This window comes from Xenopus tropicalis, chromosome 2, assembly GCF_000004195.4.
Source record: "Xenopus tropicalis strain Nigerian chromosome 2, UCB_Xtro_10.0, whole genome shotgun sequence".
NCBI classification, from domain to species: Eukaryota; Metazoa; Chordata; class Amphibia; order Anura; family Pipidae; genus Xenopus; species Xenopus tropicalis.
The window spans coordinates 35,417,147-35,435,085 of NC_030678.2; the positions used below are offsets into that span (position 1 = coordinate 35,417,147).

The 17,939-nt window shown below is 40.1% G+C and overlaps 1 protein-coding gene across 2 annotated transcripts in view; it reads right to left on the reverse strand.

Annotated features, from left to right (window-relative positions):
- Nucleotides 1–17,939, reverse strand: part of dph1 (diphthamide biosynthesis 1) — a 160,713-nt gene that overhangs the window by 46,212 nt on the left and 96,562 nt on the right. For both annotated transcript variants that reach the window (XM_012956575.3, NM_001142155.1), the window contains 1 exon segment: nt 2,365–2,519. In XM_012956575.3, coding sequence (XP_012812029.1) covers nt 2,365–2,519 — 155 coding nt within the window.

Below are 17,939 nucleotides of genomic sequence, written 5' to 3' on the forward strand. Positions count from 1 at the left end.
TCTACTTTCCACAAATAAAGCCCACCAACTATATTCTTTGAATTGCCATTTGTAGGTAGTTATTTGTTTGTTAAGGATGGCATTTATTACCTCTGGTTCATAGGGTCACTGACCCTAGCAACAAATACACACTGTCTGTGCAGCTTCCTTTATATTCAAAATTCTAATTTTTTTTTTCATGCCCTATTCATGGCTACCTGGTTTCTATGGTTATAAACCTCTAGCAAGTAAACTACAAAGCATAAAAATGGAAAGCAATTGCAAATTGTCTTATATGCCGCTATTTGCAGTTAATTTTAATGTGTACAGCCCCTTTAAAAATGTATATAGTTTGAAAGAAGGTGAATAGGATTGAGATAAGGTCACACCCCAGGGATCCCTTCTAAAAATGTACATAGATATGAGGGTTGCCAAGAAATCCTCATGAGAACATTTGCTGGGACTTTAATAACACATAATAACCCGCAGGTTACTTTGTTCTTTCCATTGTCAAGAAAACAGATATTACTGCTCACAAAACGTCTTCTGAACCAGTATTGCCCTTTTATCTCCAGTCTTCTGCAGCACAAATCAGTAGTGGAGCAACATATATCAGTATAAAGGTTGCCCTGGGCTTCAGAAAGGTCCAGGGGTCTTATCTGTTAAAAGACTTGTTTCATGGAGAAAAATAGAACACACCAATTTGGTTCAATCTTCAAGTGACACCGAGTTGGAGGAAGCAGAGGAGACCCGAAATAGATGCTTAGCAAAATGTCAAATTCTCATAGTTTAGGGGTCCCTTAACTATTTTGTTTTTAAGAGAGAAGAAACCTATTCGTTCACTTAGCCTTTATTTTAATGTTATAGTTTATGAATTGTTTGCTTGACTGTTCTGCCTCTCTCCATCTTTCATATAGGGGTCACTGACCCTTGCAACCACAAAAACTACCTGCTGATTAAAAGTCCAGGTTTTTGCATTGGAACTGCAGGCATACACCACTGAAGGTTTAAATGGGTAAAAGCCACACAACATACATAACTACTTTTAAGGGCAATGGCACAAAGGACATTTTGTCGCTGGTGGTAAAATTGCACTACTGTGGATAACAAAACTTCTTTAGTTCCATTAAGTTAGTAAACTCTATGGGGCAGCTTAACCAACAGTTGCCACTAAATTTTTAAGATCCCCGATCTGCCCCAATCTGCCAAGAAATTACTGTATTCCTTCCTGGATGTGCTCCGCAGCTCTCCCTCTGGATGTTGCCATGGCATAACACCACCCATTTTGCTTCATTATCACACCCATTTAAAGTCATCGCCCCACCTCTTTTGTGCCCATCCCCAGCTGCTGGTAAAATTTAGTTGTAAAGGTGGCAACCCTAGTGACCAGTGATGCTCTATTGCATCCTGTGAATCCCACCATTAGTTAAGCTGGCAGGAATAATATGTATAACACACTTTGCTTTCACTGTTCCAAACTGATCTTTCATTGAATACATAACAACAAAAAAAAATGTTGCTTCTTTTTTTTTTCCCCAACAGGTTCTTGATAATTTGACAGTATTTGGAAAGGTCAAAATCCTACAGCCAATTTTTCTTGCATTGGTTTCAGTGACAAAGGGCCTGGATGAAACTGATTATTTCCCTTGATCTATAATAAAAGGAGAATATTTTTGACCTTTGTATTATGACAGAGCATGTGACCATTTGATTTGTTCGGTGATATATTGAAGTGGACGCCTCGCTTGATGAAGACGGCTGCATCCCTACAAATGTTTGATTTGATAAATTAGGTTTTATACCAAAGATCAAGGGCCTTATTTACTAAACAGCGCTGCCGGCATTAGACATCTGAGCACGGCATGTGATACCTTTTAAAGGTGTTTGTGTTATTGTGCCTTTCGGGGCTGGTTTGCTCTATAATGCAGTTGGTTAAACACGGTCCCAGTGGTCTCATTTGTCCGTGTCTTTCAATGGTTCCTTTATACAGTTTTGAGTTGCCTCAAAAAAGGTTTGAGCAAATATGTCTGACGAACACATTAATCACTAAAGGCTTCCTTCATGGCAGGCTGGGATGTGAAGGACTTTATATATATATATACAATCACGAATACTCAAATACACAAAACCCATTAACCAGTACACTGCCGGATGGGACTGCTGGTTGTGTTAATTACCTTCCCCACTATGTTTTGTTTCTCATCGCTACCACACTAAGGGGGGAATTCACTAACGTACATAGTGCAGAGTCATAGGCTTCTATATGCTTAATATGTGCCTTAGATATAAGCTAATAAAATGCTATTTTTGATGTACCGCAATGACAAGGTGGTGAAAATGTTGATAACTATATTAAAACAGATAAACAGATGCTGGTGCATTTACCTGAAGTGCTGACACAAACTGCACCGTGCTGACAAGCGCTAGTGATGCTCCCGGTTGAAAGTTGAAGCGAATGGTGTCCACAAAATGAGACGTGTCAATCTTTATGTCGACAAAAACATATAACATACGCACCCCATGCGTGGCATCAATCGGGACTGAGAGGCAAAAGAGAAATGTAGAATACCATTTATTCATCAGATCTCCATGGACAATTAGAGGCAACAATACAACTCAAACTCAAAGAATGGCAATTGCAGATGCCCACAGAAACAAATATTTTTGCTTGGCAAGGACTTGGCAACTACAAACAATGAATAGTAAGAACATGCATAGGAGTGCCCAGTGAACCTAATGCCGAAAATAAGGCTATTATATTACGTCTAGGCACCTTTTGTAACTGCCTTTTTTTTTTCTGGTAAAAAAAAAAATTAATATGAAAGCCCCCTCCCCAACTATCTGATACCTACTTTAAACCACACCCATGTCATCACAAGAACTTTGCCATATTAAGACGTACATACCCATTAAATCCCCTTTGGATAGCACAGCAGCCAGACTTTGACGGGGGGCCAGAGGCCGCCAATTGGACAGCACCTCTCTAGATGTTTGGAGTCTGCAAGCCTAAAAGTATTATTTTCATCTGTAATTATGTTTATAGGAAGGAAATGTAGAAACTCTCAGTATTTGCAAGTGTTTGTACTTGCTGCAGTCAAACTGTGTGGTGCAAACATTTGCAGCAATGCTCTTTAAAGCAAGACATTGTCAAGTTTACCTTAAACAAACTCCTAAAGGGACTGAAAACAACCACTCCGACTGTAATGTAGGAAGTTCCCCATAAAGGCGGATATGGATCACTTTTCATAGCAGTAATTAAAGTTCTATTTAGTCTACTGATGCATCAGTGACTCATAGGTAAGTCAGTCCTACAGCAGGATTTACTTTCTGGCTCAGTTGCTTGGGGGACACACATTAGTATCAGGCAGATGGCTAGGTCTGCTTTCACAAGCATGATCACTATAATTCCCCTCTAGAGTTATTTAGAACCATTAAGGGTAGGGTTGCCACCTGTCCAGTTTTCAGAAGGGCTGTCTGGGTCAAACCTGCCTGCCGATCACTCAGTCATAATCCTGCCCCCCTGACATAATTTCATGTGATGTGAATGTCCCACCAATATGCCCCTCCCCCTGCCCAGAGTTTTTGGACAGAATAGGTGGCAACCATAATTAGGGGTGGCCAAACTCAAGCTTGAAGGTCACAACTTGTACCTTTACGTTTCTAACTTTAATGAAATGTGACTCTTAGCAACAGATTAAGAATCAACTTGACATGCCCCAAAGTACCATTTAACATCCAGATTTGTTTTGCCCAAAGTGATGATATATACCAGAATCTGATTCCCAATCTGTTGTACTCTTCCTCGTTCTATCCACCACTGATTACAGTGAAACGTTACAGAATGCTTGAGCTTTGAAAGTGTTAAGTGTGATATTGTCCTTGGATCACTTTAGCCTGAAACCCAGTGTTCTATGTCTGCCGCGAGGCTGCTCTGGAAACCCTGTCACACATATAATGGAGAGCCAGTCAAGCTGTTTATTATATAGACAGAGGAAGTATGAGTGATCTTATCTCCTATTCTCTCTGCCAATCTGCTGAAATATGGAACGTCTTTCCCTGAATTTAACAGAATCTACTAAGCAGGGTCAGAGACAGAACTGTAAGGCGCATTAGAGATACAGATTTTATTATTTTTTTTTACACCGTATCCACATAAAACATATACGCGCAAATGACATTTATTGTAAAACCAGCAGCTTAACAAACTAAAAGGCATGGAAACAAGGAGAGAATTTCATTTGAGATAAGAAATGCCCAAACTCCTTCGCTTTCAAATATGCTCAACAACAACACAGCACAAAAACCAGGCAAAACCATTTGAGATATTGGAGATGGGCTGCAAATTGTCCAAGGGGAACAATTATTTTAAAGGGCCGCCAAACCTCAACTGCAAAATAGCTTTACATAAAACAGGCAATAACACTGACACATATATAGGGGATGAAGGTGCTTATTAGAAACTAACATCTGAAAGGCTGGGGAAGCAGTTGCTTGCATACATTTCTACCTGTATGTCTATAGAAGGGCATAACAGGAAGACAAGAGAGCAAAAGGGTGCTTGAAAAAGGAACTAAATGTTTCACCACAACCACACGGCGAATGGGAAATAGCCTGGGTTCTGTCCAGGTTGGGAAACTTTACTTACGTATTAATGAATGATACAAGATGGCTTTGCATATTGACCTTTTATTGCATTTAGAGTTATTACTGAATTGGGCCAAAGTTCCAGGAATAACATTAGAGCCCTCCTCAATAGGAAAATCTTTGAAAGGTCTTGAATGAAAACAACTGAATGAAAATGCATGTTTCTGAGGGACAATTGAGGTATTGTAAAGTAAACTCAAAATGCCCAAAATGTGCTACAGGCCTAAGAATTTACTAAGCTTATTTTTGAAGGGGCCCAGTTTAAGATTGGGAACCAGTTCTGTGTTGCATACATCATTTTAGTACCAGTTATGTACCTTACTTTAATTATTATTTTCTTTTCTAGCAGAATTGTAGCTTTAACTAGAGTGATCTTGGCACATCTTAAACAGACGGGGAACTTATTTTTGGGCCCTAACTGACAGCTTAAGGAAACCTGTTAAACCCTTGTAGATGCCTGTTTAGGGCTTAATAATTAAGTAAAGCAGGGATTCCCAAACTATTTTACCCATGAGCCACAGTTAAATATAAAAAAAAGTTGGAGAGCAACACAAGCATGCAAAAAATTCATGGGGTGCCCAATTTGGACTGTGGATCCATGTGGACTGGCAGCCTACAGGAGGCTCTGTTTGGCAGTATACATGGTTTTTATGTATGTAAAACTTGCCATTAAACCAGGAATTAAAAAATAAGCACCTGCTTTTGAGGCCACTGGAAGCAACATTAATTATGTTGGTGAGCAACATGTTTCCCCTGAGCCACTGGTTGGGGATCACTGAAGACCCTCTACCAGCATCTAAAGCAGCAGATTTGCCTGCTTGTATACTGACAACTTGTTTTCCCACTTGAAACAAGGAAACATTGTCATCTGGGGTGTGAGGGAGGTGCCCTTGTTGAAATGAAAAAGGGCTTCTGCCCTGCCAGACACACTGGCATACCTCCCAAATGTCCTGATATTCGTGGGACAGTCCCAATTTTAACAGCTCAGCTTGAAATGTGCTTCATTTCCCTTCACTGAAGGGACTGAAGTCCAGAAAAGATACAAAGTTTCTCAAACTTAATTAGATAAGTAGGCTTTTAGCAGAGAGCCCAGAATACTCAACACCTGCACTTAGATACAGTTGTAACTAAAAAGCTAAACAGGTCTCTTGGAGACACTGAGACTTTAACTTTAAAGAGCAATTTCACCTTCATTAGCAAAACTGTAGTAACAGATACAACCAAGAAACCCCCAGAATCATGTTCAAACTTTACACAACCTGCCAAATTTAGTCAAATGGGAGTGGTATTTAAGGGATGCACATAGCATTTCTCTTTGTCTCTCTTTGCATTTGTTGGGAGGTATGCATTCATAATCACCTTCTAAAAATCCCTGTTGCTCTGTAGCTTTCCCGTTGGTACCCAAACTGCTAAAGGACTACAGGACATAAGGTTCAAGCAGCAGTGACTGGGAAGTGTTGAAATAGAAAAGTGCTGTTAATCAAGCAATATAATTCCCTTACCCATTATTTAAGACTGTCCATCACTATTTATGAAATCAGCAGGCAGAATCCGTTAAGGTGATATTTACTTTTCCAATGTACACCATTATATTACACAACCTCGGGGCTGACGTAACCCATTCAAGTCAACAGGCTAAGGCAAAATTCTCGATTATAGGTGCATATTTTAATTTACTCTGATTTACTTTTGATTTACAATACCTTTTTTACCTAAAAAAGGTATATACAAGCAGAAAAGAAACTCGAGTTCAAAGTGGTAGATATACTGCTACGCTTAAACGAGGGTAGCATGGAGTTGAAGTAGAGGTATGCGGGGTTCCTCCATTTTATTGTGATGATGTCTGTTTCTCCCTGCAGATTGATGGTACAGAGCGAATGGATTTCTCCATGTTAATTGTAGATTTAAGTACAAATCATATTTGCAATAAAAAAAAAGTGACAGGACTGAAGGGTATCCCTTTAACAGGCAAGGACAAATAATAAAAAGACTGAGGTCCCTTTCACATCCCTTGCATCATTACCCTATTTAATTGGCTTCTCTCCCCAGTCTCTCTCTGGAGCATTTGCTAACAAAGTCCCACAAAGTGCATGTGCCCTGCACTAGCAATTATGTTTGTGATGGCCAGAATTAACGGGAAGGTCACTAATATTAATGACATCCATTTTTAGGAACTTATAAGGAAAAGCAACTGAAATATGATAAAGACTACCTATGGCTATGGGCAGTGTAATGCTGTAAAGCTGGCCTTACATTTAAAGATCTGCCTGTTTGGCTACCCACACATAAATTGGATCAAGTCTGCAACCTACAGAGACCTGTCTGGTAAGAACCACAACAACATGTCAACCCAAGCCAGATGGATATCAGCCCAATGTTCTGCCATCAGAATGGCAGACTGGTGGAAGGTCCCTATAACCAATAATATTAACCAATAAGCCAATTTGGTTTGTTAGAATGTTACCATTCTAATGCACAGCGCTGCAGAATATGTAAGTGCCTTATTAATACATTATGCTAATAAAAATGTATCTTTAGCAAATGAACTGCAATTGATCAGTCAGTGGGTTATATTTGGCTCTGGGGTCCCAGTTTGGCCCTTTATGACTTAAACCAGGCAAAAAGCTTTTTCAGCATATCTTTGTTCCATTGCTGAAGTATCTGTGTAGCAACTTGTGTAGCCGTTATATTATACTGCAATGTTAGCATAAGCTTACGATGGTGACTTGTACATGAATAAATCAGATTAATGCTAGTCCAATGAATGCTTTCATCAGGAGAAACCATTCTCACTCCAAAGCAAACCTACAGCTTTGCAGAATTGTTCTGGTTGACCCACGGCTATTAGCATCTTATTATTTGTACAGGAATATTGATATCTAGTATTACAAATCTTGGGCATGTACATACATTATACAGAACAACGACAGCTTCCTTAATAACACGAGAGCTTCAATCCTTATATATCTTATGTGCTTTATGTATGAAGATTGGCCTGCATTCAACTGAAGCTGGCAGCTCCACCTTAAGACACCCGGACATAATGTCTCATTCTACCTCTTTTTAACCCCTCCTTTTCCCCTTTTGGTTATTTTTGGGCTGATTCCATCATTTTGGACTTCAAAGTTCGCCACATCTGGGACATGCTGGCAGTTTCCATGGCAACAGTCTAGTGAGCAAAGGAACGCCTAGAGAGTTGAGTGGGGCTCAGACAGGCCATGAAACTACTCATGTCCTACTGGGTAAAAGAATCAGCCTGCACTGTAATTTATAAATGCAGGTTGTTCTCTCTGGTTATTACTGAATTACATAGATAGACAGAGGCATCTCACTTTCTGGCAGGGTTATAGAGGGGCTAACTGGGCTTCTAAATTTCAATATACATGTGTGAGGATAAGACTCTTCTTCCTCTTGTGCTCAGTTTGTCATCTTAGTTAAATTTAGACTGGGTGGTGAGAAGACTACTGAAAAAGAAGGGGGGGTATAGAAAGAGAGAGTAAAAAGGGGGCTAGAGCCAGGCCCGGACTGGCAATCTGTGGGTTCTGGCAAATGCCAGAGGGGCTGCTGTAAGATGCCATAGATAGTCACTATTTATTGAACTGGTGGGGGGGCCTCTTTGTACTTGGAATGCCTGGGCCTATTTTGACTCCCAGTCCAGACCTGGTTAGAGCTGAAAGGAAGGCAAAACTGCAGACAGGATATTACAGACGGCAAGATGGGCATATGGGTACAAAATATTTGACAGTTTTTGCATGGCGAGGAGAATCTAATCCAATGCAGAGTCAATCCAGAATGTAAAGTAGAAAAACTGGAAGAGAGAATGAGAAAGGAAAGTGGGTGAGTGCTCAAAAGGAGGAAAGAATGACCGAGAGTAAGGTTGCTAGAAGAGAAACGAGGCAGTGCAAAGAGATGGTTACAGCTGAAAAAGGGAGCAAGAGACAGAGTGTAAATGAGGAGGAGAGACAGGGTAAACAAGGGAGACAGAGAGAGTGAGGGCAATAAAGGAGCAAGAGAGGACAGTGCAGCTAGGCAAAGAGCAGTAATGGACAAGAGAGCAGAGAGAGAACTACAAGATGACTGACAGCTCAGCCTCCCAGACTATAGAGTGGCTGATAGACACACACTAACTGATCCAGTACAAATATATACACAGCTGAGAAAACGACATTAGCCCCCCCACACCATCTGGGCAAAGTGACAAAGGGGAAGTCGTTCAGACAACCGGAGAAATCAAGAGATGAGGATCGGAGAGAAGATGTGTCACTTGACGGGTGAAAAGAAAGGACACAACTGCTGGGCTGCAGCCAAGTTTATTCCTGTGCACGGCACACAGGCAGCGTGCTTGTGATGGATCTCACCCAAGGGGGCAGGTAATGAAGAGGAATAGTCAGAGAACTGAAGCTTCATTCCTGCATCTGACATATTGATAAACCTACTGAATCAAACCTATTGATCCAGAGATGCTCTCTCTGTCCCAGGACAAAAGCCACTCATGAAATACTAACAAAAAAACAAGAGAGGGCGCTATTGAGCATTAAACTATCTAGTGTGACACACTAAACACATTGCAGAACTGTGCAGGTCCCCTTCATGCCTAAGTGTAATGCTTAGGGGTCGTAGCTCTAAAAATTGAATTGGACCCTATGCTGTATATCCTTATTCAAAGGGAAAACACCCTTTATTTAAAGGGAAAACACCCTTTCTGACAAGAGCACATTCAGGTGACCTTATGAAGAAAAGGTGTATAAACACTATCTGATAAATAATATAATAATAAAAATGGTCTTTATTTTTTTTGACACATACCTGTTTCCACAGAATGAAAGGACTCATGAAATTGCTACAGACCATTTCCCAACATCCCTTAGGCTTACAGTGTTATGCAGATTCTCATTTCCTTTACAATTTGGTAAGTAATGGAATCTGATACCTGATGTCCCTCTGCCTTCCATAGTGGGTGGTGCACAGGATCTTGGGAAAGCAGATGGACTTTAAGTCCCAGAATCTATCACTTCACAATGGAACAATATAAGTGAGGGGTTGCATTACATTGTGAGCCTAAGGGAAGTAGGGATGCCTGAATCCAACCCAAATCCTTCATAAAAGATTCGGCCAAATACCGAACCGAATCCGAATCCTAATTTGCATATATAAATTAGGATACAGAAGGGTGAAAGAGCGTGAAGGAAGGGTTAAAGAGCGATAATGAAGGGTGAGATACAGAAGGGTTAAAGAGCGAAAAGTTTTCAACTTCTGTTTTTATGTAACAAAAATTATGTGATTTTAAGCATTCAGATCAGGCAGGAGCGTGGATTCAGCTTTTCAATCCTTGGACTGAAGAGCACACACAGGAAGAGTATGGCAGGCAGAGTATGGCACACACAGGCAGCATAGGGCAGGCAGAGTATGGCACACACAGCCAGCATAGGGCAGGCAGAGTATGGCATACACAGGCAGCATAGGGCAGGCAGAGTATGGCACACACAGGCACGTAAGACAGGCAGAGTATGGCACACACAGGAAGAGTATGGCAGGCAGAGTATGGCACACACAGGCAGGTAGGGCAGGCAGAGTATGGCACACACAGGCAGCATAGGGCAGGCAGAGTATGGCACACACAGGCAGGTAGGGCAGGCAGAGTATGGCACACACAGGCAGCATAGGGCAGGCAGAGTATGGCACACACAGGCAGGTAGGGCAGGCAGAGTATGGCACACACAGGGAGGGTAGGGCAAGCAGAGTATGGCACACACAGGCAGGGTAGGGCAAGCAGAGTATGGCACATACACAGGCAGCGTAGGGCAAGCAGAGTATGGCACACACAGGCAGGGTAGGGCAAGCAGAGCATGGCACACACAGGCAGGGTAGGGCAAGCAGAGTATGGCACACACAGGCAGGGTAGGGCAAGCAGAGTATGGCACACACAGGCAGGGTAGGGCAAGCAGAGTATGGCACATACACAGGCAGGGTAGGGCAGGCAGAGTATGACAAACACAGGTAGCATAGGGCAGGCAAAGTATGGCACACACAGGCAGCATAGAGCAGGCAGAGTATGGATTTAAGGGTATGTCTTAATATGACATAATATAATTCTTTCACATATGAATGAAGGGTGATATCCCTACACCAACCATTTGGATTTTTGCTGCGCTACCACCATTAATGTGGGTATGGTCTTAAAAGCTCTTGTCATAACATGGGTGGTACATGAGTGGGGTCTCCAGCAAGTAGGCCAGAAAAATTCCAGCCCTCGGTACCACAAAAGTTGGACAGCACTGATCTATATAATCACCTTTACCATCAAAAGCTACATACCAACATGGCTAACACTGAATGTTGGACAAGCTGCCATATTGTTTGAGTGTGGTGATGGTGCCTATCTAAACATGCTGCAATTTCATTTGGGGTATGGTCTAAAGCCATTGTGGAAATTGCTGGCAGGAAGTCAGCAAAAATGAAAAAAGACTTGGGGGCTAATTCATCATAAAAATGGTCAAATTGTTTTTAGACCTATTGAAAATTATGCCAATTTGCTGCTGCAAGTTTTTTTTTTTTACTTTTTTTTTTTTTTTTTAATAAATACACACACATCTGAGTTTGGTAACTCTAAGGGGCAGATTTATCAAGATGTGAGTTCAGAGCTTAATACATAAAAACTCACCCACTGTTCTATTCGTTCCTATGGGGTTTTTAACTTTCACCCATTGATAAATACATTTCTTAAAACCCCATAGAAATGAATAGAATGTGGGTGAGTTATTATGTATTAAGCTCTGAACATCTTGATAAATCTGCCCCTTAGAGTTTATTCTGATTAAAACAAATGAAAAAAATTCACAAATTCCAGTTTTGATAAACAGACTGTCACATGAAGGATGCAGGATCAACCCCCTATTGTTTGCCCAATTCCTTTACAGAGAGACACCACAACGGGTTTTAGGTGCTATTTGTGTACGAACACAAATCTAAAATGATTAAGGAAAATATATACTGGTCAGAACCATAAGAGTTTATTGGCTTAGGGTAGAGTTGGTATTTGTTTTCCCCCACGCTGGCACTCGGCTCAGCATGTGATTCAGAAACACAATCTGGCACTTATTCAAGTAAACAAAAGTAATGCCATGGCTATATACAGAACAACACAGCAAATGTTGGTGAAGTGTGAAAAAACATGTATATTAATCTAATTTTGCAGAAAAAAAATGGTATAATGTAACAGCAGGAATGTTTATTAAGAAAATAACATAACGGCAATAAACTGATTCTGTTGTATTTTTGCCCAGCCATGCCATTTCCAACTAGATTTTGGTTACCTATTATCTTTTTAAAATAACCTACTTGAGTAGGTGTATCTGCATCTGGCTAACTTCAAGAAGCCCACAAGATCAACTTGTGTCCAAAACAATTAATGCCGAATTCCTTCCTAAATGTCTGCATCTTTCAGTTCTACCTGCTGTACCAAACCTTATTTACAAGGCAGATCACTCCTGAGTTAATATAAACTTAAATGGCCACAAGCCACTCAGGTCTATCCCTAGAATGGGAAAGACTTTACAGTATGGCATGGTCAAATAATGGAAACCAGTTATGGATATAGCAAGCCTAAATATGTAAACCAATAATGCATATGGCATAGCCAAAAAAATTTAAACCAGTTATGGATATGGCATGGCCAAAAAATGGAAACCAATTATGGATTTGGCTTGGCCAAAAAATGGAAACCAGTTATGGCTAAAAAAATGGAAACCAATTATGGATATGGCTTGGCCAAAAAATGGAAACCAGTTATGGCTAAAAAAATGGAAACCAGTTATGTATATTCTCTGCAGGTAGGAGTGTAACGGAGGCCTTGGCTCAAGTAGAGGTGAACAGAAAACTCTACATTGATCTAAGCTTTCTGATTAGAACTTGTAGAGATCAGGGCAGAATGCAAGTTCCAGTGAGAAGGATGTAGGCGCTAGTTCTAGCACTATATGGTGTTTTAAGTAAACAATATTACTACATGCACAGCCCACGTGTGGCAAATAATTGGCTGTGTTTTTCAAATAAGTAGGTAAATTATAGTCTTTTCCTGACTGAAGCCTGTCCTTCACATAACTCTTGTTTAATTTCTGGATGCATCAAAAAAAGCAGGAAAATGTAACTAAAAGATCATCTTCCTTTTTTAAAATTTTCTACCCATTCTTTGTATCAAGTGACCTGTTATTATCACCGGATAGACCAAATTGCATTGGTGCAATCTACAAGCTAGTTAAATCAAAAGTCTCCCAATCGATAAAGTAATTTCTTTTCCGATTATTACAAAAAAGTTTATAATGGAAAACCAACGTATTCTGCTGCGTTCCTGCAAGACGAGGGATAATGCGTACAAAAAATAAAATTAATTTTAAACACACTGATATAAAAGGATCCGAGGCTGTGTTCACACGGCTTGGAATCTTTGTCTGCTGTGTAAATCAATTGAGTGAGAATAAAGAAGTAGTTCAGAGGACACCCAAAAGAAGCATAAGTCATAAGACTCAGTAATGAGCCTCTTTTTCTCTTAAGATCCACAGCCATAAAGCATATAATGACAGATCAGTGGTGCTGGTCTCCTGGAAGTATTTAGCCTGCTGGTAAGGCTGGGTACTGAGGTTCCACTGAGCATATCAAATGAGGAGAATATTCCAGGGACAAACACAGGAGAGTTTCCATTGTAGGGGAATACACTAAAGTAGCTTATTGAGACCTCATGTAAGGATCCTTCATATAAAGCAAAGCTCTCAGACAAACCAATTGGTACAATAAATAAAAGTGCAATTACACCACATAAAGAGCTTAAAATTTCACATTTGACTGATGCCTCTAAATCTGTGAAGTGTCTGATTTTTTATTCTTTGTAGGATTGGCTCCCTAGGAAGCGCTGCATGTGGGTGGGAAAGCAGTTGGCAACATAAGAAAAACATACTCTGTTTTGAAGAAGGCATTTCAGTCTGTTTATATTCCCAGTACCTAGTCAGTAAAGTACATATAGACAAAGACTGCATCGTTATATGCAGAACCTTCCATATTCTTCATAATTGTATTATATGTAACTAGCATTTGCAGTTCCCGTTGTTAAGGATTTTGGACAAAATTTTTAGTTTGGACAATAAGAGAGAAAAGTGTGCCACCTTAGCATGCACTGTGTGGCACCCCAGCAATGTGTGTCCCCCAGGGTTTCACAACAAACAGTTTCAAAACTTGCACAGTGGAGTCCACCAGTATTTCACAACAGGCACTGTAAGCCCTAAGCATTTAACAACAGGCAAAGTGTGAGCCCCCCATAGCTTCACAACAGTGTGGCTCCCCCCCAGTGCTTCATAACAGACACAATGTGCCCCTCAGAGTTTTATAACAAGCTCAGTGTGATGATGCCCCCCAAGGGTTTCATGACAAGCACATTGCAATCCCACCTAGCACTGTACACACATCAGCATTTTATTAAAAAAAAAAAATCCCTAAGAAACGTTTGTTCCTAAAAGAAGATTTAAGTTATGTTGATCTCTCGGTTACTTAAAATAAGGGGTCTCACATTTCAAGGGGATGCTTCAATCAAAAGTTATAACAATTGAAAGATTAATGGTGGACTTCCAGTCCTGGTGGGCCCTGGACAATTTCCCTTTTTACATTATGAATTCAGCCCTGCCAGGAGGGCATTTAGTAGAGCTGCCACCCTTGCAGGGTCAACCCAGACAAAGGGACATGCATTATGACATCGGGGCAACGTGCTGCCAATGTCTTCACACAAGCCGCTGACATCATCAGGTGATGACGTCAGGGGTGGGGTTATTGCTTCCACCAAAAAAAAATTTTTTTAAACTGCCCAGAAGGTTTTGACCCAGAGGGCTGTCTGGGTCAGTTAGCAACCCTAGCATATATACATGTTTAATATATATTTATTAATAAACCCAAAGTTTAGTAGGCGCACTAAAATGATTTTGCTATGGGGACCAGTAACACTAACTTATGGCACTGCCTCCACAATGTGGTTTGGAGCAAGCAGGCAGCCCTATAAAGCTTCTGTTTAAACCAATAGTTAGTTCAGTTCTATTGCAGCTGTAGCCCTGTAAAAAGATGCAATGAGAAAGGATTCCCATGCAGCTTGTGGCTGTATGGAGGGAGAGAAGTGATTTAAGCCCCTTTTTCTCAGTGACAGAATGCTGGCCTTACAGTGGAAACTTGTTTATGGCGTGATCATTTGGTTCGTAAAAGTTTAAGAGCCTGGTGATCTGAAGCTTCTGCCTGACTTTCTTTGCACGGGGCAGAGGCACTGGAGTATCAGTCATGACATACAATGATCTTGAAGCTCCTCGCACATTGAATCTTTTTTCCCATAGGATTGATGAATGCTATAGAATTTTGCCACAAACATAGATGTCCCAGTAGGGCAGAAATGACCATACTGAAGAAGGAAGGGCTTTAGGACAAATTACAGCAAAGGTGTTTTCACTAAATACTGGAATATTAATATTTCAGTTGCTGATATAGCCTGCACAACAAAAAACCCATTTGTATAGATGGATTGTTTGCCCTATATTTGGGCAGAGAACATCTCTTCTCTTAGAAATTGCCCTTTTATATAGAGGAAACAGCCATGCTACTTCCTATTCATATTACCTATTGAGGAGCGAATCTGTCTTGCTTTGCTCTGCTGAAAAATTTGGCATGGTGAAAATTCACAAAACGTGGGTGTTTTGTTTTTTTGGGCAACTTTTTTTTTTCTGCAGCCATTGGAGGCTATGGGTGTTTTTTTGTGGCAAAACATGGCAAAAAATTTCGCTGTTCACTACTTCGTACTGTAGCAGACCACTTTGAGAGCTGCTGCAAAAGACTCAATAGCAGGCCCAGGCTGGCAATCTTGGAATTTAGGCAAATGCCAGAGATACTGCTGTAAGATGACATACACAGTCATTATTTTGTGGGGGTGTTGTTTGGGCCTGTGTAAGCTGTCATGCCCAATGTCCCAAAAGGGGCCAGTTAACAGTAGTATATAACTACTGCAAAAATCAGTGTGCTTAAAACATAGTTACATTTTCTTTTATACAATTTAAACCTAGGAACAAAAAATAATAATTGCAGCATCATGTGGTGTATTTAGTAACACCATTTGGCCACTATATATATATATATATATTATATATATATATATATATATATATATATATATATATATATATATATATATATACAGTGGTGTGAAAAACTATTTGCCCCCTTCCTGATTTCTTATTCTTTTGCATGTTTGTCACACTTAAATGTTTCTGCTCATCAAAAACCATTAACTATTAGTCAAAGATAACATAATTGAACACAAAATGCAGTTTTTAAATGAAGGTTTACGTTATTAAGGGAGAAAAAAAACTCCAAATCTACATGGCCCTGTGTGAAAAAGTGATTGCCCCCCTTGTTAAAAAATAACTTAACTGTGGTTTATCAATATCAATTTCAATTTCAATATCAATTTCTGTAGTCACCCCCAGGCCTGATTACTGCCACACCTGTTTCAATCAAGAAATCACTTAAATAGGAGCTACCTGACACAGAGAAGTAGACCAAAAGCACCTCAAAAGCTAGACATCATGCCAAGATCCAAAGAAATTCAGGAACAAATGAGAACAAAAGTAATTGAGATCTATCAGTCTGGTAAAGGTTATAAAGCCATTTCTAAAGCTTTGGGACTCCAGCGAACCACAGTGAGAGCCGTTATCCACAAATGGCAAAAACATGGAACAGTGGTGAACCTTCCCAGGAGTGGCCGGCCGACCAAAATTCCCCCAAGAGCGCAAAGACAACTCATCCGAGAGGCCACAAAAAACCCCAGGACAACATCTAAAGAACTGCAGGCCTCACTTGCCTCAATTAAGGTCAGTGTTCACGACTCCACCATAAGAAAGACACTGGGCAAAAAAGGCGCAAACCACTTTTAAGCAAAAAGAACATTATGGCTCGTCTCAATTTTGCTAAAAAACATCTCAATGATTGCCAAGACTTTTGAGAAAATACCTTGTGGACCGACGAGACAAAAGTTGAACTTTTTGGAAGGTGCGTGTCCCGTTACATCTGGCGTAAAAGTAACACAGCATTTCAGAAAAAGAACATCATACCAACAGTAAAATATGGTGGTGGTAGTGTGATGGTCTGGGGTTGTTTTGCTGCTTCAGGACCTGGAAGGCTTGCTGTGATAGATGGAACCATGAATTCTACTGTCTACCAAAAAATCCTGAAGGAGAATGTCCGGCCATCTGTTCGTCAACTCAAGCTGAAGCGATCTTGGGTGCTGCAGCAGGACAATGACCCAAAACACACCAGCAAATCCACCTCTGAATGGCTGAAGAAAAACAAAATGAAGACTTTGGAGTGGCCTAGTCAAAGTCCTGACCTGAATCCTATTGAGATGTTGTGGCATGACCTTAAAAAGGCGGTTCATGCTAGAAAACCCTCAAATAAAGCTGAATTACAACAATACTGCAAAGATGAGTGGGCCAAAATTCCTCCAGAGCGCTGTAAAAGACTCGTTGCAAGTTATCGCAAATGCTTGATTGCAGTTATTGCTGCTAAGGGTGGCCCAACCAGTTATTAGGTTCAGGGGGCAATTACTTTTTCACACAGGGCCATATAGGTTTGGATTTTTTTTCTCCCTAAATAATAAAAACCCTCATTTAAAAACTGCATTTTGTGTTTACTTGTGTTATCTTTGACTAATAGTTAAATGTGTTTGATGATCAGAAACATTTTGTGTGACAAACATGCAAAAGAATAAGAAATCAGGAAGGGTGCAAATAGTTTTTCACACCACTGTGTATATATATATATATATATATATATATATATATATATATATATATATATATATATATATATATATATATATATATATATATATATATATATATATATATAAATGTATAACTTAAAATCAGACATGGTTAAGAGTGGATAGATGTAAATGCTTTATGAATTTCAAAAAGGCTTCCAGATTTTGAGTTATTACAGTTATATAAAGCTGAGCAGGAAGGTGGCTTTTAATGTTAACAGTCTATAATAAAAATATTCTAATTTACTATGGGCTGCTCAGTTTATTCCTTCATCAAGTAAAAACTTAGTTCCTTTTCCTGCTTTGTCAGGGACTCTGCACAGCAAACGAATAAATTCTCTGACTACGGACCATCCCGTGGCACTGAAAAAACAAACATGTACAGTCCAAATTCTAAGTGCCACTGACAATAGCTGCTACTCAGTAGAATTATCCAAAGGCATTTAACATCAAGGGACATCTCAAAATGCTATTTAACATG